The following is a 25,452-nucleotide window of genomic DNA, read 5'->3' as shown; positions in this document are numbered from 1 at the left end:
ATTGGCATACTGTTCAACATCATACCATCATCGTGTTGTATGATCGCTCCTGCTAACAGCAAACCCAGGTGGTGAGTGCAGACAGAAATGAAGCCAAAACGGGGCTATTAAGAAACAAGAGGGTGGTATCAGTATGCTCGGGAGAAACTCAAGGTTTGCAAAACTACAAAAAATATTCCCCCCCCAAAAAAACCCTCCCCCCACCCCACTGGCAAAAAAACAGCCCAGTTAGGAGTCATGGAATGTTGAGTGACAGAAAAGAAAAACAGAAAATGGAGTGGGGATACAATGGAATGGAGTATCCTTGAAGTGCATGGCTGGTTGGCTGGAACCCTGAATAAGAGTACTCCTGTTAGAAGATGGGGGCACAATGCGACATTTGCGGCAAGTCCCACTAGCATATATTTGTTGGACTATCTGGTGGGACTTAACAGCAGAGTTGCTTTATAAAGAGAAAGCGTGGCAAGATAGAATTTAGTATTGGAGGCAATAAACCCAGGCTTTATCCAGTAGGGATGTATGAAAGTCACTTACCTTTTTGAAGGGTAACATTCGCAGTGGGGGGGGAGGTGCCCCGTCCCTCCCCCAAAATTCTCTCTGGCCAGCTCCACTCCACGGCGATTCCATGGAGCCGCCAGCCGGATCTGCCCACAGCCGGACATCCGGCCGCTGGGCAGCCTGCATAGGGACGCAAATGGCGGCTGCCATAGCCGCTGCCATTTGTGTCCCTGTATTTTGCCATGATAGGCTACGTAAATATTTACATAGCCTATCACGGCAAAAAAAAAAAAAAAACACCGAACGCAAATGGCGGCAGCTACAGTGGCTGCCATTTGCGTTCTCTTTTTTTTTGGCCGTGATAGGCTATGTAAATATTTACGTAGCCTATTACGGCAAAAGAGATGGGCGCAAATGGCGGCCACTACACCATTTGCAGCCCTCTCTTTTGCCGTAATAGGCTATGTAAATATTTACGTAGCCTATCACGGCAAAAAAAAAAACAGCGAACGCAAATGGCGGCAGCTACAGTGGCTGCCATTTGCGTTCTCTTTTTTTTGGCCGTGATAGGCTATGTAAATATTTACGTAGCCTATTACGGCAAAAGAGATGGGCGCAAATGGCGGCCATTACACCATTTGCAGCCCTCTCTTTTGCCGTAATAGGCTACGTAAATATTTACGTAGCCTATCATGGCCAAAAAAAAGGGGGAACGCAAATGGCATCCCTGCATTAGCTGTGATAGGCTACGTAAGTATTTACATAGCCTATCACGGCTATAATGAAGAAGCGAATGGCGGCCGCGGATGTGGCCACCATTCGCAAAGCAGCGCGAACGGCAGCAGGTAGGTGTCCCGTTCATGCGCCTTTCACGGGGCGGGGGGGCTTCATTCCACCACAGATTTCGGGGGGCCGGATGCACTGGCATTCGGCCTCACCGAGATCCATGGCGGAATTCTCTGACATCCCTAATATCCAGTTTAGAAGAAGTTCAAATCAACTTACTTTATTAGTGCCTTTATACACATCATCAGAGAAGGCTATCTAACACTGTTTAACTACAAACACCCACTAAAGCTGGGTGCATGAGTGTAAGTAAGAGAAGGCATGAAATGGGGTTACTTGCTTATGCTCTAGAGAGACAGTGTGCACTTGTTCCAGAGGCAGAGGAGGAAGAAGAGGGAGAGAGCAGGAAATAGGAACTGATCGAGCTACAGGTAATTATCTGTCACCCCCTGGTGTCCGGATGCCTCTGGATTTGTTCCTATTATCCAACAATATAGTCATAGTAAACTCAGGTGTTTGGGTGCCTATCACTTCGGAAGTAAACTGAGGTCACTGACAAATAAGGTAGTGGTTTCTAGATTCCTGGCAGTAGAGGTGGATGGATCTGTCAAGTTCAGTATTTCCCAGATCACGGGGGGGGGGGGGGTAGGTCAAATTCATTCCATCCCATTTCCACATGAGCTTGCATATATATATATATATGTGTGTGTGTGTGTGTGTGTGTGTGTGTGTGTACTTTTTTAATGTATGCATTTTGGGATGTATGCATCCATTTACTAAAGTGCATTCTGTGTTTGTTTGGGAAATACACACATTTCTTTGCACATTTTTCAAATATGCCCATGTTGTCGAGGACTGTTTTGTGTGTGTGAAAAGCATCACACGCTTTGAAATTTACAGACTTCCTACTGCAAAATGTGTTCAGGTCTGGGAAGTGCAAATTGAGTAAATCCATTAAAAAAAAAAAAAAACTTGACTAATTTCTATTTCTCACACATCCCTACTAGGAGGACTCCCTAGATCAGCAGAAGTAAATCTGTACATTAAAATAAAAAGTAAAGTGGGGGAATACAAGAGCTCAGTGTGGGCTGAGCATGTGCAGTCTACTCTCACTTCCTGCGGGATTCAAAACAGAAGGGCCATGCGCTTCTTATGCTCTTCTGACTAGTATGGAAGCAGATTCAGAGGCAATTAAATCAAATAAACATACTTATTATCCACCAATATTACAGTTTCATAGGGAGCCTAATTTAGGAGTTCACAGTGGGAATAACACTATGAAAATACTAAAAGAACAAAGTGAAATTTGATGTAAAATTTCCAAAAATCTCAATACTCTATCTTTTCATTTTTTTTATTGTGAGTTTTAACAGAACAAAACAAAAAAAAGTAACAAATCCAAAAAAAAAAATTAAACAACATAACACCATATTCTGAATTCCTCAGTTTCAAATATTACAATATTCTAGGGAGAAAAAAAGAGAGCAAGAATATAGGTTACACGTAAACGTCAGTAAAAGCAGACCAGATATCCAAATATAAGTCCATTTGCAAGTTATGCCTATCACTCTTTCAAATATTGCTAGTGTTGTCAAGTCTTCAATCCATTGCATTATAGGCAGTGAGCATTTATTCTTCCAGTATCATAATATCAGTTTTACTCTTTTAGCAACCAGAAGGGTGTGGAAGAATAACAATGGGAATAATACAATGGGAATAACACAATGAAAATACTAAAAGAGCAAAGTGCTATTTGAGTGACGTAAAATTTCCAAAAATCTCAATACTCAATCACTTCTCCTCTTTCAATATCAGCAGCACATTATGTTTCCTGTATGTACTGTCTAAAATAGGGGTGGGGTGGGGGGCTGTGGCCCTCCAAATGTTGATGGACTACATCTCCCATCAGCCCCAGCCAGCTTGGCCAATGGTAAATATGGTGATGGGACTTGTAGACCAACCTCTGGAAGGACACCAGTTTAGTTTTCCACCCCCGCTCTGGAGGAACTTCCCATTTATGTCTTCCCCAGTGGAGCCAGAGAAGCAGAATTCTCTCCCGATCTCAGTGGCAGAAAGAAAAGGAAAATGTGAAAGAAGAACCCCTGAAACATTTAACACATGCAGGCACGCACACGAACGCTTGACGCAATGTGTGCACTCAACAAACACGGAAAGGATCAGGGTTTGAGAATCACCTCTTCCCAATCTCCATAGCAACTGCGAGGTGAAAAGGGACACCCAGGAGCCCTCTAAACAGAAGAATCTCACTGCGCATGTGCAACTCCTCCCTTCTGTCATTGATGAGCATAACGGTTACACATGCTCAGTGGTCTCTCAGGAAGGAACCACAGAACATGAAGTGCCAGCTGCAAAAGCAACATGAAAAACCTGGAGGGGGGAAGTGAGAGGGAATGACAAACATGTGAAGCTGCTGTGCACTTGGGCACTACTGGCTCCAGGTTTTGAAGGCCCTTGGAGAAGACGGCCTCGACAGGCTCCCTCTCTCTTCTCGCCACCATTGTCACTAGCTGCTGTTGCTCCCCATCTTCTTCCTCATCCTTGCTAGCACTGGCTTCTTTGACAGGCCGAGAGCCAGGGAGCAGCTCCACCTTCTCACCACCACCACTGTCAGGTCCAGAGTGAGGGGCAGGAACAAGCAGGTTGCAATGGTGAAGATGGAGGAGCAACTCCAGGGGGCTCTTTTCAGCAGGACCCTGCTGGGGTGTGGGCCCTTGGCAGGTGCCCAACCATGCCTACCCTTGACGACGCCCCTCTCCTTGGTCCATATAACTCAGCATTGCCTATACCAGGGATGAGCAACTATGGGGAGTCCAGGGGACATTTTCCACTCCCAGACCCCCCTGTGAGCCATACCTCTGCCACCACCCTCCTACCAAAATTCAGTGGTGCAGCGTGAGTGGCAAAACTTCAGTAGTTTGCTACCAAATTTCAGCAGGAAGCCACTGCATTGGCTTTTAAGGGATAAACGGAGCTTGTTTTCAAGCAGAATTCATTCCTTTTAAGCCTCCATAGTGGTTTGTTACCAAAATTTGGCAGCAAACTGACTTTTTTTTTTTTTTTTTTGCTACCTCACCATTGTATTTCAGCAGTGTAACAATGGGGACCACACCGGATGCTGGGGGGGCAGTCACATGCAGCCCATGGGACATGTGTTATCCACCACTGGTCTATGCTTACTGGTTGCAGCTCTCCAGACTTTCAGACAGGAGTCTGTTTCAGCCAGATCTGGAGATTTATTTTATTTTATGTATTTATTTATTTCTATACCACCCAATAGCCTAGGGATGTACGAAAGTCACTTACCATTTCGTGGATCTGCTTCACGGTGGGGCGGGGAGGCACTCCGTCCCTCCCCCCGGAATCTTCAACAGGGGGGGAGGAACGGAGCACCTCCCCCTGGAGTCCTGCTCGGCCGGCTCCGCTCTGCGGGAATCCCGCAGAGCCTCCAGCCGGCTCTGCCCGCAGCCAAACATCCAGCCACTGGGCAGCAGGGACGCAAAAGGTGGCTGCTGTAGCCACCGCCGTTTGTGTCCCTGTATTTAACCGTGATAGGCTACGTAAATATTTACGTAGCCTATCACGGCAAAGTAAAAAAAAAAAACGCGTAAGCAAATGGTGGCAGCTACGGCGGCCGCCATTTGCATTCCTTATTTTTCGCCATTTTAGTCTACGTAAATATTTATGTAGACTATTACAGTGGAAAAAAAGGGGAACGCAAATAGCACAGTGGGCGCTATTTGCATTCCTTTTTCATTCGCCGTTTTAGCCTACATAAATACTTACATAGGCTAAAACGGCGAATGAAAAAGGAACGCAACTAGCGCCCACTACGCTACTTGCGTTCCCCTTTTTTTCGCCGTAATAGTCTACGAAAATATTTACATAGACTAAAACGGCAAAAAATAAGGAACGCAAATGGCGGCCACTGTAGCCACCGCCATTTGCGTATGCCGTTGTTGTTGTGTTTTTTTACCCAGACGTGGTAGACTACATAAGTCTTTATGTAGCCTATCACGTCTGGGTTAAAAAAAGACCAGACTTCAAATGGCGGCTGCGGCAGCCGGTCAGAAGACCAGCTGCCGTCGCTGAAGCAGCCGCTGGAGCCGCCGCCGTCGTCCAGAACATCCACCCCAGGTAAGTCTCGTCCCGGGGGGGATCCGTGGGGGTGCGGGGGGGCAGGCCGTTCTGCCACGGATTTTGGGGGGCTGAATGCCAGTGCATTTGGCCTCACTGAAATCCATGGCGGAATTCTCCGCCATCCCTACAATAGCTGAAGCCAAGGAGATGTTGAAGATTGAATAGGGATGTATGAAAATTCCGCCACGGATCTCAGGGAGGCTGAATGCCAGCGCATTCAGCCCCCCGAAATCAGTGGCAGAACAGCCCGCCATCCCCCGGGACGAGACTTACCTTGGGCGGATCTTCCTGGCTGCTGCCGCCACCATTTCCAGTTAAAACAAAACAAAACAAAACAAAACAAAAAAACGTGATAGGCTACTTAAATGTTTACGTAGCCTATCACGGCTGACTTTAAAAAAAAAAACGTGCGTATGCAAATGGTGGCGGCCATGGCTGCCGCCATTTGCTTTCCTTATTTTGGCACGTCTTAGTCTACGTAAACATTTACGTAGACTACCACGGCGAAAATAAGGGGAACACAAATAGCTTAGATGCTACGCTATTTGCGTTCCCCTTATTTTCGCCGTCTTAGTCTACGTAAATGTTTACGTAGACTAAGACGTGCCAAAATAAGGAAAGCAAACACGCGTTTTTTGTGGGGGGGTTAAGTCAGCCGTGATAGGCTACGTAAACATTTATGTAGCCTATCACTGCTGACTGCAGGGACGCAAACGGCAGCAGCTACAGCCGCCGCCATTTGCATCCCTGCTAGCCAGCGGCCGGATGTCCGGCTGCTGGCAGAGCCGGCCGGTGGCTCTGCAGTATCGCTGCGGAGCACAGCTGGCCGGCCAGGATTCCAGGGGGGGGGAGGAACAGAGCGCCTCCCCCGCCAGCGAGGATTCCAGAGGGAGGGATGGAACGCCTCCCCCCCAACCATAAACATAATCCGCGAAAGGTAAGTACCTTTCGTACATCCCTAAGATTGAACCTGCAACCTTATGCATGCAAACCATGTGCTCTTTTTTGTGGTCTTTCCTGCTAGGGATGTTGGAGGAATCCGGTTGGGGGTAGAGCTCGGCGAGTTTTTGCCAGCTTGGCCCCCCAGGCTCCGATTCGTGGATCCCCGAGCAAACCCAATTTGTGAATTGGGAGGGGGGGTGTTGCATGTTTTAGGTGGGACTTGCGCATCTTCACAAGTGTAAATTTGTGCAAATGTGAATTTGCACAAATTTGGGAAATTGGAAAAAATCCAGTTCCATCTATGAGTGGACAACAGAATGAAGTAAGGGCACCTGAAATGAAGGCGGAACGGATTTTACAAAATCTATGCATCCCTAGTCTATGCTATACCATCTGATGTTGTCCATCTCCAGAGTGCTAGCAAGAGAATAAAAGGTTAGGAGGATTTAGAGTAGATAATGCATGTAACCATTGCATCAGCCCTCGGGAACTGAGCACCATCACTTGCGCTCCTGGTGGCTACTGACTAATTGCAGCCGGCGCAAGAACTGAATCACTTCATGTTATCTGCGGGCAGTGAGAAAAGCTTGTTAGCATTTTGCCTTTCCAGCTGTTCAGTCCCCCAGAGGACTAGGCCTAATTGACTCATAATGCACGGAATGTACAGATTTCGCATTTAGCCTATGCACCCTTTAATTCCCCCTCCCCAACTCTTCTCTGATCTGCACATATTGAGCAAGATGCTCCTTTGCAGCAAGCTCTTTTTGCACCATTGTTTTTTTTTTTTGGGGGGGGGGATTCCCTGGGTAAAAACATCAAACAAACAAAACAAGAATACAGCACTTTCCCCTTAAATAACAGATGCGAAATGGGAGGGTCACATTTCACAAAGTTTTGTCCTCTTTTTTGGTGTACTTGAAGGAGTGTTTTGCTTCCATCTATACTTTCCCACCATCCTTTTCAAGATGCAGTCTCCTTTGTATCTGCTCATTTATACAAGTTAGAACCACCGAAATGCAGAGCAGGGCCTTTTTCGGTAATGGCATCCACCCCCGCCCCACCCCTCCTGCCACAGAGGGGTTAACAAAAAGAAAGAAGCTTCCATTGGGAAGCAAACAGGTGCAGGGGGAGATGCTCTGACTTGGATTCCTGCATTGAGCAGGGGGTTGGACTCGATGGCCTTGTAGGCCCCTTCCAACCCTACTATTCTATGATTCTATGATTCTATGATTTAATGCTGCCCTCCTGGCGCACACTGGGCCCATTCTGAATTGGGAGCATGCACGCTGCCAAGTAAGAAAGCAAGAGAGAGGTCACCTACATGCTACACGATTAATGCAGTGCATAGTTTGACCCTCAGTGTATGTCTTTTTCACCTGGTGAACCGTGAGGTTCTAGTAAAAAACTTAGGTAGATCCAAAAGTTGACCATCTCTGGCATAGAGGCCACTGATCCAAGCCTCCTGAATCTGGGGCCAAAACCACAGTGATTTTGCAAGGAAGTGAGGCATAGAAGGAGCAGACACCTTGTTTACAAGCAGCTTTTGTAAGCCACCGGGAAGCATGATTCTGCTGGCAAACAAGGCATACGCTCTCCGCGTGCCTTGTTTCCTTGCAAAATCACCCCACTTTTTTCCACCACCACAGCAAATGTGGCAGCAATTTCAGCAGGGTTTGAGCTCAGCCCCCTGCCCCCCAAAGGTTGTCCGCCCCTAATTTAAAGATCAACTAATTTAAGACGCTGAACTGCAGACTGGAAGGTCGGCAGGTCAGCAGTTCGAGACCCGAGTGCTGCGTGACAGAGTGAGCTCCCATCTTCAGTCCCAGCTTCTGCCAACCTAGCAGTTCGAAAGCAAGAAATTGCAAGTAGATAAATAGGTACCGCCTCGGCGGGAAAGGTAACAGCGTTCCGTGCACCTCGGTGTTCAGTCATGCCGGCCACATGACCACGGAAGCGTCTTCGGACAGCGCTGGCTCTTCGGCTTAGAAACGGGGATGAGCACCGCACCCTAGAGTCGGACACGACTGGTTGGGGACACCTTTACCTTTAATTCCTAGTTATGTGGCAATATCCCAAGCAGTTCTGTGTGAATCTAAAGGGATTGTGTTTGTGATGGATTTTGCTTTTGCATGGAGGCCCCTGGCAATATAACAAAGGGGGTGGTGGAAGCAGGGAGTGGGGGAGAGACAGAAAGACTTACCTTCGAAGACCAAGGTAATTTGAAAGGGCAATTAAAGAGGAAATTCAGAGGCTGGAAGAGCATTAGTTCAGCAAGGTCAAGGTGACAGTATGTAATGCTTTGAAGAGTTGATTGCTCTGCATTTATCTTGGGTTATGAAATCACTGGAGTTTGTATTGCATTTGATATTTGGACAAAGCAAGATCAGTTGGGAGAATAGTTTTGCTAAGAGAGCATCAACTGCTCAGAGAGGTGTTAGGGAATGGGGCATGAAAAAGATGAAGCACAGACTGCTGAATATACAGCATGGTCTCCACCATGCTCCAAAACCTGGAAGGGAGAGCTTCTGGTCCAGGCAGTCAAAGAACATGAAGGTATTATTCAGCTATCACGATTAATAGATCTCTCCTCCTCTACCTATTACAGTTTGTCCAATCTCCTTCTAAGGTACCAGTTGCTGGGAACATGAGTAGGAGAATGGTATTGCACTCATGTCCTGCTTGTGGGCCTCCAGTATCAGGGATAGAGAGCCTCAAGCCCGGGGGCCAGATTGGGCCCTCCCAGGGTCCCAGTCCATCCCTCTGGAGTTCTCCAGATGCCCACACACCCTTCCCTTGGCTCCATCTTCTTTCCCACCACTACTGCTCATTTGGTGGTTTCCCGGCTGTTGTGCAGTTTTCCTCCATTCTAAAAAGTTGGCATGCCTCCCCTAAGGCTTATTTACTGGTCTTAAGAGATTAAAGTGACAGTGTCCTGGGTCATTTGCCTTTGGCCCCACCCACAACAGGAATTCAGTCCCCAGGAGCTATTCCGAAATGGACTTCATTTTGACCTCCTCGTCCTCTAGGCATCTGGTTTGCCACTGTGGGAAACAGGATGGTCTGATCCAGCAGAGTTCTTCTTGTGTTCTGTGGGAGGGGATCTCCCACTGATGCAGTGAAGGGAGACATGGCAAATGGCAAGAGAGCCTTGTGAAACTGCAGGGGGCCATTGCCTGGGAAATAACCAAGGGTTGGGGAACAGAAGCGTCAGAGAGCTTGATTCACTTCCTCCCCTTTTTCTTCACTCCGTTCCAAGAGCATTTCATATCTCTCCCTTATGGTGAATCAGCAAAGAGACCTTGCAGTAACAAAGCGGAGAAACTTGCATTTTATTCCACTCCAAGGATAGAAATGTTTTCATTAACGTTCTGACCTCCTTTTGCTCCTCCAATGACAGAAGTCCCTTAGTCCAGCAAAGCCTGCGGTGTCACCTTCATTAGTATTTGTTCCCCATTCCTCATTCCCCACTCTAAGCAGATATGCATGGAATGCATCTGTCTACAATAAGACTTGGAAGGACTCCCATCTGCATACAGAAAAACCCGTCACATCATGCTGTGGGGGGTGGGGGGGGGAGTTATATCCAACAGCTTGATGATGAGCTGGTGCTGGGAACTTGTGCTGACATCTTAACTCTGCTGCTTAGTGCTTATGCAGTGTGGGAATAAGCATTAAGCAACCTTTCCCTGCAACATTCTGCCTTCCTAAAGGGGAGGCACAGTTATCTGCTTAAGCAGAATAAAACACCCCTCTGCCTTGCATCTTCTGTCTTGCACCCCGTGTTTTGACAATGGCAACACTTAGCAGGGATGTGTGTTGGATTCAGTCAAAGCCCAAGCTGAAATGGACCACTTTGGCCTGTTTCTGGAACTTCCAAAGTGACCAGAACCAAAGCCGGACCCTGCACGAAGCTTTGTTCACAATTCAGCTTCAGGAAGGCAGACAGCAGTGTCTCCCCAACATAGCATCTTTTCCTTTAGTTTCTCTAAAACAGCCTTCCCCCACCTGGTGCTCTCCAGATTTGGGGGACTTCGAATTCCAGCACTCCTGTCCATTGGCCATGGTGGCTAAGGCTGATGAAATCCAGAAGATCCGGAGGGCACCAGGTTGGGAAAGGCTGCACTAAACATCAATGAAAGGAGAGGGAGAGAGTGGGGTTGAGTAACTGACCAGCCCACCTTCTAATTAGTGCTGTGCCGAAAATTTCTCCAACGTTTTTTTCAATTTGATAGAAAAGGAATTGCTTCTGAAAAGAAATTCAGTGGTGAAGAAATTTTTGGAGAAATTCTCATGGGTTGGGGTTTATTTGATTGATTGATTGGTTGCATTTATATCCCGCCTTTTTTCCTCCAAGGAACCCAAGGCGGTGTACATAATCCTCCTCCTCTCCATTTTATCCTCACAACAACAACCCTGTGAGGTACGTTGGGCTGAGAGTCTGTGACTGGCCCAAAGTCACCCAATGAACTTCCATGGCTGAGTGGGGACTAGAACCCAGATCTCCCGGCTCCCAGTCCAACACTCTCACCACTACACCACACAGGCTCTTGGTGTTTGGGTTCTTGTGCTTTCCTTCCATAGGAGGAAGCCAAGCAGTGTACCCAAGTGTCCTGTTTTTCATTCTACAATCATCTGTCCAGCAGCCTGTAGCCTCCTTGGCTTCCCACACTTCAATGAAAGCCCAGGGGAAGACATCATGAGGTAATTGGACTATGGGAATGCTGCAGACATAATATACCTTGACTTCAGCAAAGCTTTTGACAAAGTGCCTCATGATATCCTGATGAGCAAACTAGCTGAAAGTGGGCTAGATGAAACAACGATCAGGTGGATCCACAGTTGGCTACAGAATCAGACGCCAGGAGTGCTTATCAATGGGATCTTCTCCAACTGGGGAGAGGTAACGAGCGGGGTACCGCAGGGCTCAGTCCTGGGCCCAGTGCTCTTCAACATTTTTATTAATGACTTGGAGGAGGAGGTGAAGAGAATGCTTATCAAATTTGCAGGTGACACAAAATTGGGCGGAATAGCTAATACTTTGGAAGACAGAAACACAATTCAAAGTGATCTGGATAGGCTGGAGCGCTGGGCAGAAAACATCAGGATGAAATTTAATGGGGATAATTGCCAAGTTCTGCACCTAGGAAAAAGAAACCAAATGCACAGTTACAAGATGGGGGATGCTTGCCTCAACAATACTACAAGCAAGAAGGATCTTGGAATTGTTGTAGATCAGAAGCTGAATATGAGCCAACAATGTGAGGTGGCCACAAAAAAAGGCAAATGCTACTTTGGGCTGCATTAATAGAAGTATAGCTTCCAAATCACGTGAAGTACTAGTTCCCTCTACTCAGCACTGGATAGGCCTCATCTGGAGTACTGTGTCCAGTTCTGGGTGCCACACTTGAAGAAGGATGCAGACAAGCTGGAGAGGGTTCAGAGGAGGGCAACAAAGATGATCAGGGGACTGGAAACAAAGCCCTATGAGGAGAGACTGAAAGAACTGGGCATGTTTAGCTTTGAGAAGAGAAGACTGAGGGGAGGCAGGATAGCGCTCTTCAAGTACTTGAAAGATTGTCACAGAGAGGAAGACCAGGATCTCTTCTCGATCATCCCAGAATGCAAGACACGGAATAATGGGTTCAAGTTGCAGGAAGCCAGATTCCGGCTGAACATCAGGAAAAACGTCCTGACTGTCAGAGCAAAACAACAATGGAACCAGTTACTCAGGGAGATGGTGGGTGCTCTCTCGCTGGAGGCATTCAAAATGAAGCTGGATAGCCATTTGTCAGGGATGCTTTGACTTGGATTCCTGCATTGAGCAGGGGGTTGGACTCAATGGTCTTTCTCCTCCCCCTGGAGAAATTCAGTGAAATTGTCGCCCCAATCTCTCTGCCCACAAAAAGGGTGGAGAATTTTGAGAGGCCATTTGCACACAGCTCTACTTCCAATCATAGGGCACATTTTACCAGCGCTCTCCAACCACTTGCTTTGAGGAGGGGCAAGGGCAGGACCGTGAGTGGGCCATTCTTCTAAGGTGTCAGGATTGCCCCTGCTGCCTACTGAATCCTCCAGTAGCCAGAATCAACACTCAGACAAAAGGGCTGCTTTCCAAGGCTTTAATTCCATTCAACCTAATGAAGCTTTGTTTTTCATCATTTCATTTCATTTTTGTTTTTGACAAAACATGGATTTGTCAAAAACAAGTCCTGCCAGACGAATCTGATCTCATTTTTTGATCAAGTAACCTCCCTTGTGGACTGTGGGAATGCTGTAGACATCATATACCTCGACTTCAGCAAAGCTTTTGACAAAGTGCCCCATGATATCCTGATGAGCAAACTAGCTCAAAGTGGGCTAGATGAAACAACGATCCGGTGGATCCACAGTTGGCTACAGAATCGGACTCAAAGAGTGCTTATCAGTGGGACCTTCTCAAACTGGGGAGAGGTAACGTGCGGGGTACCGCAGGGCTCAGTCCTGGGCCCAGTGCTCTTCAACATTTTTATTAATGACTTGGAGGAGGAAGTGCAGGGAATGCTGATCAAATTTGCAGATGACACAAAATTGGGCGGGATAGCTAATACTTTGGAAGACAGAAACACAATTCAAAGTGATCTGGATAGACTGGAGCGCTGGGCAGAAAACAACAGAATGACATTTAATAGGGATAAATGCCAAGTTCTGCACCTAGGAAAAAGAAACCAAATGCACAGTTACAAGATCGGGGATACTTGGCTCAACAACACTACAAGTGAGAAGGATCTTGGAATTGTTGTCAATCACAAGCTGAATATGAGCCAACCATGTGATGTGGCTGCAAAAAAGGCAACTGCTATTTTGGGCTGCATTAATAGAAGCATAGCTTCCAAATCCCGGGAAGTACTAGTTCCCCTCTACTCAGCACTGGATAGGCCTCATCTGGAGTACTGTGTCCAGTTCTGGGCACCACACTTAAGAAGGGTGCAGACAAACTGGAGAGGGTTCAGAGGAGGGCAACAAAGATGATCAGGGGACTGGAAACAAAGCCTTATGAAGAGAGACTGAAAGAACTGGGCATGTTTAGCCTTGAGAAGAGAAGACTGAGGGGAGATATGATAGCGCTCTTCAAGTACTTGAAAGGTTGTCACAGAGAAGAAGGCCAGGATCTCTTCTTGATCATCCCAGAGTGCAGGACACGGAATAATGGGCTCAAGTTACAGGAAGCCAGATTCCAGCTGAACATCAGGAAAAACTTCCTGAGTGTCAGAGCAATACGACAATGGAACCAATTATCTTGGGAGGTAGTGGGCTGTCCCACACTGGAGGCATTCAAGATGAGGCTGGACAGCCATCTGTCAGGGATGCTCTGACTTGGGAGGTGAGGCAGAGAGGCAGTGACTGGCCCAAATTCATCTCACGAGCGTCATGGCCCAGTGGGGATACGAACCCAGATCTTCCACGCCCCAGTCCAACATTCTAACCACTACACCACACCAGCTCTCAGACTTCATAGCTTGTTGGCCGCACTTTATTTCTTACCAGAACTATATGATCAAGCACATGCAAAGGCCGTACGATGAGGGTGAAGCTACATGTTACGTTAATTACAATGGAGGATGGTGGGTCTGATGTCAGTGGGGCAGTGAATCCGTTCCGGGTTTCAGTCAGAACTAGTGAGAACTCTAAAGGAGCTCTCCAAGGCGCTTCACTGCCCCACTGACATCAGATCCACCAGCTTCCACTGGTTAATTATGTAGCATGTAGCTCACCCATGTTTTCTTACTCGAGAGTAAATGCAATGGTCCCAATTCAGATCAGGACCAGCATGCAACAGGAGGGGGAAATTAAAACTTCCTGCCCACCCCCCAAAAAACTTTTGCTTCCCAACAGAGACTTTTTTTTTTTAACCCCTGCATGAGGGGGGAGAAACTCAGCAAGCAAACAGATGGTAAAAAAAAAGGTAAAGGTGTCCCCAACCAGTCGTGTCCGACTCTAGGGTGCGGTGCTCATCCCCGTTTCTAAGCCGAAGAGCCAGCGCTGTCCGAAGACGCTTCCGTGGTCATGTGGCCGGCATGACTGAACACCGAGGCGCACGGAACGCTGTTACCTTTCCCGCCGAGGCGGTACCTATTTATCTACTTGCAATTTCTCGCTTTCGAACTGCTAGGTTGGCAGAAGCTGGGACTGAAGACGGGAGCTCACTCCGTCACGCAGCACTCGGGTCTCGAACTGCTGACCTGCCGACCTTCCAGTCTGCAGTTTAGCGTCTTAACCACTAAGCCACCGCGGCCAAACAGATGGTAGGGAGGATTTAATCCTCCCCTCCCAGTGCAGGCTGGTATCAATTCAAAGTAGGGCCACACACAGTTACTGTTGAGTAAGAAATCAAGAGAGGATCAGCTGCACATTATGTAATTAAGGTAACATGTAGCTTGACCCTTAGAATTAAAGAACAAGGTGTCTCTGAGCACATTCTAAATCTAGCAGTGTGTTTTCAGTAACAGAACTGAGCTGAGTTTATAGTCCTTTTATGTACAAATTCACTTCCAGTTATCCCAAGCTTTCTTCATTTCAGCAGCCTAATTTAGTTGTTTTCTTTTTTGCTACTGGTAAAATTGCCTTGCTGTTGCTACTGTTAGCAGTTCACTGTTTCACAGTTCTGCTGTTTCACAGTTCAGGGGGCCACCACTGAAAAGGTTCTCTCTGCTGTTGTCACCCACCACACTTGAGAAGAGGATCGATGTGCAGGGGAATCACCATGATTACCTCCATTTCCATTTCAGACATAACGGGGGATTTCCTCAGCAGGGCGGGGCGGCCTCCATGGGTTGGGAGTCAGAACTGGGAGTCACAGAAATCCTTGTTGATCTGCCACAAATCATCCAGAGATCAAACAGTCAGTACCAAACGACTTTCTGACCACCCAAGCTCTACCCATGTGAAGGGCACTGTAAGGGCTTTACAAGTGTGACACAGCTGTGCTCAGACATCGCGGCACACATAACTATCTTGATTTTCACACAGAGTCTGTGGCTTTCTTGACACGGAGCTTTTATCCTGTGTCTGAGATTGCTCCCTCACAGACTTTTGTGGGCTCTTTACATGATGCCATGATCCTCCAGGGCGTCTCCTGCACTACATGCCCTTTGTTCCATTTTTAAATAGATCGCAGATAATGAGCTATCAGATTACCCCATTGTGTTCCGCTTGAGTTCCCTCCATGAAAAGGGGCCACTGCTAAGAAGCCCCTGCCCCTCTCTCATGCCCACCTATCTCATTGTTGCTGGTGGCAGACAAATGTTTACCCTGCCCAGTTTGCTGCTTTTGCCTTCACCCCGCCCACCACTGGAATGTAGCTCTCGAGAGCTTCTCCAAAATAGAATTGAGCCCTTGGGCTGAAAGAGCTTCAGCACATCTGGTTTAGGGATTTAAAGGTCAATATCAGCACTTTGAATGGAGCTCAGAAGCAAATAGACAGCCAGGTCAGCTGATGTATGCCTATGTGCACCAGTTGCTGGGGAACGTGGGCGGGAGGGTGCTGTTGCAATCATGTCCTGCTTGTGGGTTCCCAGTCGACAACTGTTTGGTCACTGAGTGAACAGAATGCTGGATTAGATGGACCCTTGTTCAGATCTAGCATGGCTCTTCTTATGTTCTTATGACCTAAAATAGGCATAACATGGTCCAAATGCCTAGCTCCACCCACCAGCATCCAGTCAAGTCTGGATGGAAACAAAGTTTGAGTAACATCCCCCCCAACCTTAACACTTCCTTGGCTCAAGCTTGGAATGAGGGTGCTTTAATTTTGTCTGCACATTTTGCTCCTAAACTGAAAGTCATCTCAGAAGGCTAGAAAAGAGGAATTCTCCTGGAACTGATCTCAAGGAGGAGATCAATTTAATTTCACTCCCCTTATTACAATGCAACTTGCACAGGAGACGTTCATGTTGGATTGCACACAGTTTGATTACTGGGTTGTGTGTGTGTTCCATTCAGTGATCCTGTTTTCTCTTTTCCCTTTTGCTTTACAGATAAATTTTGTATTTCTGTTTAACATAGTTAGGATTTTAATGACAAAACTGAGAGCATCGACCACTTCAGAAACAATACAGTACAGGTAAGCTGTGTACTGCTACTAGACACAATCTTGCTTATTCTGTACAGCTTGGGGGGAGGGTATAATAGATGACTAGGGTAATAAGGATCAAACCTTCTGCTCAGAAGCAACTAGCAGGCAGGTTAAGCCTGGTCCTACACTTTTAAGCCAACTTTAAATTATACCACCCCTCTACTGAAAGGAACTTGCCTTGCCTGGAGCCAGAAATGTAGTACTGGGCAAACAGAGAGAAAGATCTGTCTTCTCCAGTGCCTCAACAGGATGCAAATGATACTCAGAGATTTCCTAGCTGCAAATAGCCTTTTTGAATTCACTATCTGCTGCTTGCAATACACTTGATTTCTTGGTTTGCCCCCCTGGGTAACTCACAAAATTCCCAAAAGATAAATGAGTTCCTTAGCTTATCGACTAGCCCAGGGTTTCTGACCAAGTATAAGGCAAATTCTTCTGTTCTTAACTTTGGTATTGGCCCCAAATCCTTGTCTTTCTGAAAATGAGCATGTCTTACCCTTCTTTTAAATCAATTTTGCGGTGAGTGGGTGTTCTCTGTAAAAAGTGAGTGAATAAATGATGTCAGTTCCAGAGAAAAGGGCTAGTAGGGAAGCAGTGTCACACAGAGAGGCAACTTACATTTCTTACACATAGGGATGTACGAAAGGCACTTACCTTTCGCGGATTATGTTTATGGTTGGGGGGGAGGTGTTCCGTCCCTCCCCCCGGAATCCTCACCGGGGGGGGAGACGTTCAGTTCCTCCCCGCCCCAGAATCCTGGCCGGCCGGCTGTGCTCCACAGAGATTCTGCGGCGCCACCAGCCGGCTCCGCCAGCAGCCGGACATCCGCCCGCTGGCTAGCAGGGACGCAAATGGCGGCGGCCGTAGCTGCCGCCGTTTGCATCCCTGCAGTCAGCCGTGATAGACTACGTAAATGTTTACGTAGCCTATCACAGCTGACTTAAAAACAACAACAACAACATGCGTACGCAAATGGTGGCGGCCACGGCCACCGCCATTTGCGTTCCTTATTTTGGCACGTCTTAGTCTACGTAAACATTTACGTAGACTAAGACGGCGAAAATAAGGGAACGCAAAGAGCGTAGCGGATGCTACGCTATTTGCGTTCCCCTTATTTTCACCGTCTTAGTCTACGTAAATGTTTACGTAGACTAAGACGTGCCAAAATAAGGAACGCAAATGGCGGCGGCCATGGCCGTCGCCATTTGCATACGCGCGTTGTTGTTGTTTTTAAAACAGTCAGACATAATAGGCTATGTAAACATTTACGTAGCCTATCACAGTTTTTTTTTTAAACCTAGCCGTGATAGGCTACGTAAATCTTTACGTAGCCTATCACGTGTTTTGTTTTTGTTTTTTAAACTTGAAATGGCGGTGGTGGCGGCCAGTCAGAAGATCGGCCGCCGCAGCCACCACCGCCACCGAACCACCGCCGCAGCCGCCACCGGAGCCGCCGCCACCAGGAAGATCCGCCCAAGGTAAGTCTCGTCCCGGGGGGGGCAGGGGGGCAGGCTGTTCTGCCACCGATTTTGGGGGGCCAAATGCGCTGGCATTCAGCCTCCCCAAGATCCGTGGCAGAATTTTCGTACATCCCTACTTACACATCAATGAAGCCAACACCCTGGATTGTGTTCTGAAATCTGAAGGAAGCTACTGGAAATCCCTTGAGCCTCTGTGTCAGCCCACACATCAGTCTGAAAACACCATCAGCTACACACACCCAACCTTGAAGTTGTGCTAAAAATACATATTTTAGCACCCCTTCAGTTATGAAGTCAGTTGGGAGTCATGGTTGGAAGTCACCCACAACCTGGAAAAGATACCTGTTATTATACAGAGAATTAAATACAGAGTTGTTATGACTGGGATCACACAGCAAAATATCTCCACCAACTGTTCTCTCTCTGCTTAACATGACCTGTCTTTTAATTATAGTACTGATGATGATTTGCCTGCCACAGGCTGTCTCAGTTTAAGAATATTTCCAAAGAATGAAATATATGTTTGCTCACTATAGAGCAGGGATATGGAAACTCTAGCTCGTGGTCCTGTACACCTTCTTGTCTGGCCTGCCTCCTTGGGTTTCTACAGGGGGGGGGAGGCTTGGCTTGACCCCAACCCCCCGGAAATCCCCCATGTTTTCTCTGAAACGTGATTGGAGGTAACTGTGGTGGTTCCCCTGCACACCAATCCCCTTCTCAAGTGGTGAGTGACAAAAGCAGAGAGAGCCTTTTCAGTGGTGGCCCCCTGAATTGGGAAATTCCATCTTCAGACAGGCATACCCAGCATTGAGTCTTCTATCTTTCAGCACCAGGCAGAGACTTTGTTGTTTTGTTTTTATCCAGATCTTTTCATCTTTTGTTCTTATTTTAATTATTTGTTAGCCCAAAGTGTACAGAGCTATGTCAGTCATGACTTGCACAAGATCAAATTATTCGGGTCCCTCAGCAAAGAATCGCCTTCCAGCAGCACTTGTCCTCCTCTGTCCTTCACATCACCTTTCTCCTTTGTTCTTTCTTTAACAGGAAGGCCGTGAAAGCGACATTAGTTCTTCTGCCTCTTCTGGGAATTACCTACATGCTCTTCTTTGTCAACCCTGGGGATGATGACATTTCCCAGATATTTTTCATCTACTTCAATTCCTTCTTACAGTCTTTTCAGGTAGGAGATGTTCACGAAATGCATGAAATGGGCAGCAGTTCCCTGAGACACAGGTAGACCCCCTAAACTACCTCAGCCTTGGCAAGTGTGCAGTGTCGCCAACAGCTAATTAGCTAATACTGGCAATGTGGGTACAGTAGGCAATAGGTGCACCTTATTGCAGCCATCCACAACCTGGTACCCTCCAGAGGTGTTGGCCTGGACTCCCATCATCCCCAGCCAGCATGTCCATTGGTTATGCTGGCTGGGGATTATGGGAGATGTAGTACAACAGCTCTCATGGGGGCCAGGTTGGGGAAGGCTGTCTCATTGGCTGCTGATAGGTTAAGATGGCATGAGGAGGTTCTTCAAAGAATCCACCATAAAGAATCCACCTCTCAGCATCCAAAGGACAACTTTCATTTTATTCTTCATTCAGGGACAGCTCAAGAGATGCATAACATCTCTCTGCTCATACTGTTCCTGGGCATGCATCCACATGAAGGAAACCTACTATTCTATGATTCTATTTGACTTGGACTCCTGTATTGAGCAGGGGGTTGGACTCGATGGTCTTGTAGGCCCCTTCCAACCCTACTATTCTATGATTCTATTTGACTTGGACTCCTGCATTGAGCAGGGGGCTGGACTTGATGGTCTTGTAGGCCCCTTCCAACCCTACTGTTCTATGATTCTATGATTCACCTCCAAGTTGGACTACTGTAATGCACGCTATGCAGGGGTGACCCTTGAAGACAGTTCGGAAATTTTAGTTGGTCGAGAACGCAGCTGCCAGGGTTCTGGCAGGAGATTAGAGCATGCCTCTCTGATCTTCCACCAATTGCACTGGTTACCAATTTGTTTCAAGTTGCTGGCATTGATCTTTCAAAGCCTAACAGCATTGAGAAGTTAAAACAAGCAGGCAGGCTGCGATCAGGGGGCAGCATGGTCGGGCAGCTGCTGAGGGCTCAGATGGGCCCATCTGTTCCCTGCCATGGCTAGGGAATTGGAGGCCCTGGACTGAATGGTCTTTTAATGCCCATCCCCTACTGCACTTTAGGTGGCCATGTGTGTTACTTCAGTTGTGAAACATACAACAAATGCTTACGTTCTCTGCCTGCTACCACTGCATGTATTTCAGCGGTTTCTACATTCCTGATACGTTCGAACAAAACCACAAAAAAAACTGATTTTAAAAATATACTCTGAGTATGTGCAGATTCACATTTAATAATAATAATAATAATAGTAGTAGCAGCAGCCGCAGCACCTGTTGCCATGGACATGCTGAGCTAGCCACCCCGGTGATAAAATGTTTTTTAAAACAATAATAAGAGAAGGATGCTGCAGCAACCAGGGTCAGCCCTGGTGGGCCTCAGCATGCCTGCGATGGCCCAGGTGTTGACACTGAGGCAGTTTTCCCCTGCCCCCATTGGCTGCCGCTCTCTAGATGGTCATTTGGGGGTCAGGGAGTCAAGGGGAGGGGCCGTAGCTCAGTGGTAGAGCCCCAGCTTTGCATGCAGAATGTCCCAGGTTCAATCCCCGGCATCTACAGGTAAGGTTGGGAGAGACTCTTTCCTGAAACCCTGGAGAGCCGCTGTCAGTCAGTGTCAACAGTACTGAGCTAGATGCACCCAGGGTCTGACTCAGTATAAAGCAGCTTCCTGTGTTCCTCTGTTGCTAGCCTGAGCTGCACTGCTGCCTGCCTGAGTGATCCAGGGGCAGGCAGGGGTGGGCACTTGGTGCAATGGGTGCAGACATTTGGGTAGTTTCAGTTGGGGGGGGTCAGCAGTGCCAGGTCCAAGGGCCCAGGGAAGTCTAGCACCAGCCCTGCGGGGAGGTGCGATGTTTGCATCCAGAAGTTCTAATCCTTTCCCATGTGTGGTGCAGCAGCTAAAGTGTTGGACTGGGAGTTGGGAGATCTGGATTCTAGTCCCCACTTGGCCATGGAAGCTCACTGGGTGACTTTGGGCCAGACTCTCAGCCCAACCTACCTCACAAGGTTGCTGTCGTGAGGATGAAATGGAGAGGAGGGGGACCATTTAAGCTGCCTTGGGTTCCTTTGAGGAAAAAGGCAGGATATAATTGCAATAAATAAATAAAGTATATTCCCATCATCCCTTGTGGTGGAAGAAAAAAACAACCTCATACAAATTTTATCCTATTCTTTCCAGGGTTTTTTTGTGTCTGTGTTTTACTGCTTCTTAAATGGCGAGGTAAGTTCAATTACCCCCTCCCCCGTCTCTCTGCTCAGTCGATTTGTCAAAAGCAAATTGTTTTCAGCGAAATGAAAATGGTTGCCCTTCCTAATGCAAGAAGTGCCGTTCAATCTTAAACATATTTATCCTCCCAGCTGCCCTACGTGGAAGGTCTTTATTATTTCCATTTCGCATAGAGGGGACGGAGAGGCAAGATAAGCATGTTCATGCATTCCGGGGAGTGCCGGTGGGAGTTGTATGTGTAGGTTTCAGTCCAGGTGAAATGTATTTGTCGTATCTATCCTACATCTTCTCTGTGGAGCTCAAACCTGCATACATGGGAATATTCATGCTACCCTCAAAGCAACCGTGCTGGAGCTGGCTGTGCCAATGTTTGGCGCTGCAAACAATCTGGAAAAATGCCATAAATCCCAAGATGTTTTAAAGTGTACATCTAATAAGTGAACCTGTGGATGTGGCCAACACAACAGAGTTGGATGCAAATTTACATTGGATCAGCTGCACTGGCAGAAGCAAATGGTTTTCAGCAAAATGAAAATGGTTGCACTTCCTAATGTGAAGGAGAAATGCCATTCAATCTTAAACATATTTATCCTCCCAGCTGCTTCTCCGCTCCCTCTTTCCTAAGGCAGCCCCTCCAGTCCCCTGAAAATGCTACTTAGAGAGTCAGGAGACCCTAGGCTTCTTAACATGCAGCTTTTATCCTGCTATTGAGATTGGTCACTCACAGAAGTTTGCGGGTCCTTTAGATGACGTCGCCAACCTCCAGGGTGTCTCCCGCACTAAATAGCCTTTATTCCATTTTCAAAAAGATCAGAGTTAATGAACTATCAAATTACAGTGCTTGAGTTCTGCTCCATGAAAAGAGGAAAACCCGCAATAAGAGGAGCTAGACCACAGCACCATCTAGCACTGTATAATGAAACACATGGAAGACTCAGATAAGGGGAGAAAGGAGGGGGGAAAGGGGGAGGAAGCAGGTGTAAAGGGAGTCTGTTGTGATCCTGCATTTAAAACAGAAGCAGAAAGCTCCATTTTAAATGCAGGATTTTAGGCTGGTGCAGAGATGCTCCCTGTTGAATGGGATTAATTGTGGGGGGGGGGGAGTCCCCCACAACCAGACAGAGGATCTTAGGTAAGCGGAGCCCTTTCTGTCATGGAAGCCAGATCCTATATCCAAACCACATACAACAGAAATATGTCCGTCATGGAGGAGCCCCAATGAAAATGTGGTTTCCTGTCACGTCTATCCATGTGTAATATGTGGAACGGCCCTTAGTTTCATTGGGAATTTGACCTCATGTCTCTATTCACAGCACCCACTGGTCCCAGTTCACTGCCCTGTCAACATACCATCTACACTGGAGATGTTTGAATTGTTTTATGCATTTTTTTAACAATGGGAGGGGAAGGTTGATTTTGCAAAAGGCATTTCTTCTAACAGGCTTTGAAAGCTGGCTTCCTCTCTTCCTGCCACCTGCCATTTTCTCATTGCAAGATGTTTTGTTTTTCACTTCCTTTCCGTTCAGGCCCTTGCACTGTGGGGGCATGTTCCCCATCTCCCTACTCTGAACCATTCATTACACTCTCATCTCCTCTACTCACCAAAGCCCTCGTAATCTCCTTTTCTTTCTCTCTCCAATCCACTTCCTGCTCTTACCTGAAGGCCCTTTCGGAGCCACTAATAACTATGCCATTCATTTCTAAATATTTTTTTCTATTTCTGTCCCACCTTTTGTAAGTCAACCTGACCAGGACTGAATACAACATCCCATTAGCTTTGGTATAACAGCATTGATTATAATAATTTCAGGACTCATTTGCTTCCCATTCTGTTGGTGCATTTCTCTGCTCTCCTCCTGCCAACCCATGTAAAGCAGAGGTCTTCTGGAGGTTCTTTGTAATGACCATGCCTCAGGACACTTGCAATTTCTATTGTTGTTCAGTCGTTAAGTCGTGTCCGACTCTTCGTGACCCCATGGACCATAGCACGCCAGGCCTTCCTGTCCTGCGCTCTCTCTCAGAGTGTGCTCAAGTTCATATTCATTGCATTGGTGATGCTATCTAGCCATCTCATCCTCTGCCTTCCCCTTCTCCTTTTGCCTTCAGTCTTTCCCAGCATCAGGGGCTTTTCCAGTGACTTTTCTCTTCGCATTAGGTGGCCAAAATATTTTAGCTTCAGCTTCAGTATCTGTCCTTCCAATGAGCACTCAGGGTTGATTCCCTTTAGGATGGACTGATTTGACTTCCCTGCAGTCCAGGGGACTCGTAAGAGTCTTCTCCAGCACCACAGTTCGAACGCATCAATTCTTCAGCACTCAACCTTTCTTATAGTCCAGCTCTCACAGCCATACATTAGTACTAGGAAAATCATAGCTTTGATTAGACAGACCTTTGTTGGCAAGGTGATGTCTCTTCTTCTTACTATGCTGTCTAGGTTTGCCATAGCTTTCCTCCCAAGGAGCAAGCGTCTTTTAATTTCATGGCTACAGTCACCGTCTGCGGTGATCTTGGAGCCCAAGAAAACAAAATCTGTCACTGCTTCCATTTCTTCCCCTTCTATATGCCAGGAAGTGATGGGGCCAGATGCCATGATCTTCATTTTTTTAATGTTGACTTTCAAACCAGCTTTTGCACTCTCCACTTTCACCCTCAACAAGAGGCTCTTTAGATTCTCTTCACTTTCTGCCATTAGGGTGGTACGTCTGCATATCTGAGGTTGTTGATAATTCTCCTGGCAATCTTAATTCTGACCTGTGATTCATCCAGCCCAGCGTTTCTCATGATGCACTCTGCATATAAGTTAAATAAGCAGAGCAACAATATACAGCCTTGTCGTACTCCTTTCCCAATTTTGAACCAATCGGTTGTTCCATGTCTGGTTCTTACTGTTGCTTCTTGGCCCTCGTACAGGTTTCTCAGGAGACAGGTAAGGTGGTCTGGTACTCCCATCTCTTTAGGAATTTGCCAGAGTTTGTTGTGATCCACACAATCAAAGGCTTTAGCGTAGTCAATGAAGCAAAAATAGACGTTTTTCTGGAATTCTCTTGCTTTGTGCATGATCCAGTGAATGTTGGCAATTTGATCTCTAGTTCCTCTGCCTTTTCGGAACCCAGCTTGTACTTCCGGTAGTTCTCGGTTCACATACTGCTGAAGCCTAGCTTGTAGGATTTTGAGCATCACCTTGCTGTCATGTGAAATAAGCGCAATTGTACGGTAGTTTGAACACTCTTTGGCATTGCCCTTCTTTGGAACTGGAATGTAAACTGACCTTTTCCAGTCTTGTGGCCACTGTTGAGTGTTCCAAATTTGTTGGCATATTGAGTGCAGCACTTTAACAGCATCATCTTTTAGGATTTTAAATAGCTCAGCTGGAAGACTGTCATCTCCGCTAGCTTTGTTGTTACTAATGCTTCCTAAGGCCCACTTGACTTCACTCTCGAGGATATCCAGCTCAAGTTCAGTGACTGCACTATCATGGCTATCAGGGACATTCAGATCTTTGCTGTATAGTTCATCTGTGTATTCTTTCCACCTCTTCTTAATCTCTCCTGCTTCTGTTATGTCCCCGCCTTCTTTGTCCTTTATCATGCCCGTCATTGCACAAAACGTTCCCTTGAGGTCTCCAATTTTCTCTAGAAAATCAAGAGATCTCTAGTCTTTCCCATTCTGTTGTTTTCCTCGATTTCTTTGCATTGTTCATTTAAGAAGGCCTTCTTGTCTCTCCTTGCTATTCTCTGGAACTCTGCATTCATTTGGATATATCTTCCCCTTTCTCCCTTGCTTTTCGCTTCCCATCTTTCCTCAGCTACTTGTAAAGCCTCATCAGACAGCCACTTTACTTTCTTGCATTTCTTTTTCTTTGGAATGGATTAAGTTGCTGCCTCCTGAACAATGTTACGGACCTCCGTCCATAGTTCCTCAGGCACTCTATCAGGTCTAATCCCTGAAATCTATTCCTCACTTCCACTGTGTATTCATAAGGGATATGATTTAGGTCATACCTGAATGGTTTAGTGGTTTTCCCTACGTTCTTCAATTTAAGCCGAAATTTTGCAGTAAGAAGCTCATGATCTGAGCCACAGTCAGCTCCAGGTC

General features: G+C 46.9%; 1 protein-coding gene across 1 annotated transcript in view; it reads left to right on the top strand.

Annotated features, from left to right (window-relative positions):
- The window catches only part of CRHR2 (corticotropin releasing hormone receptor 2), a 139,087-nt gene that overhangs the window by 102,544 nt on the left and 11,091 nt on the right, over nt 1–25,452 (top strand). The window contains exons 8-10 of the mRNA XM_084855101.1: nt 16,398–16,483; nt 19,021–19,156; nt 21,310–21,351. Coding sequence (XP_084711227.1) covers nt 16,398–16,483; nt 19,021–19,156; nt 21,310–21,351 — 264 coding nt within the window. The remainder of the gene's footprint in view (nt 1–16,397; nt 16,484–19,020; nt 19,157–21,309; nt 21,352–25,452) is intronic.

The sequence above is a fragment of the Heloderma suspectum genome, chromosome 5 (genome assembly GCF_057233095.1).
Source record: "Heloderma suspectum isolate Gila_16-S chromosome 5, 16-S_ref, whole genome shotgun sequence".
Classification (NCBI taxonomy): Eukaryota; Metazoa; Chordata; class Lepidosauria; order Squamata; family Helodermatidae; genus Heloderma; species Heloderma suspectum.
This window is presented reverse-complemented; position numbering and strand designations above follow the sequence as displayed.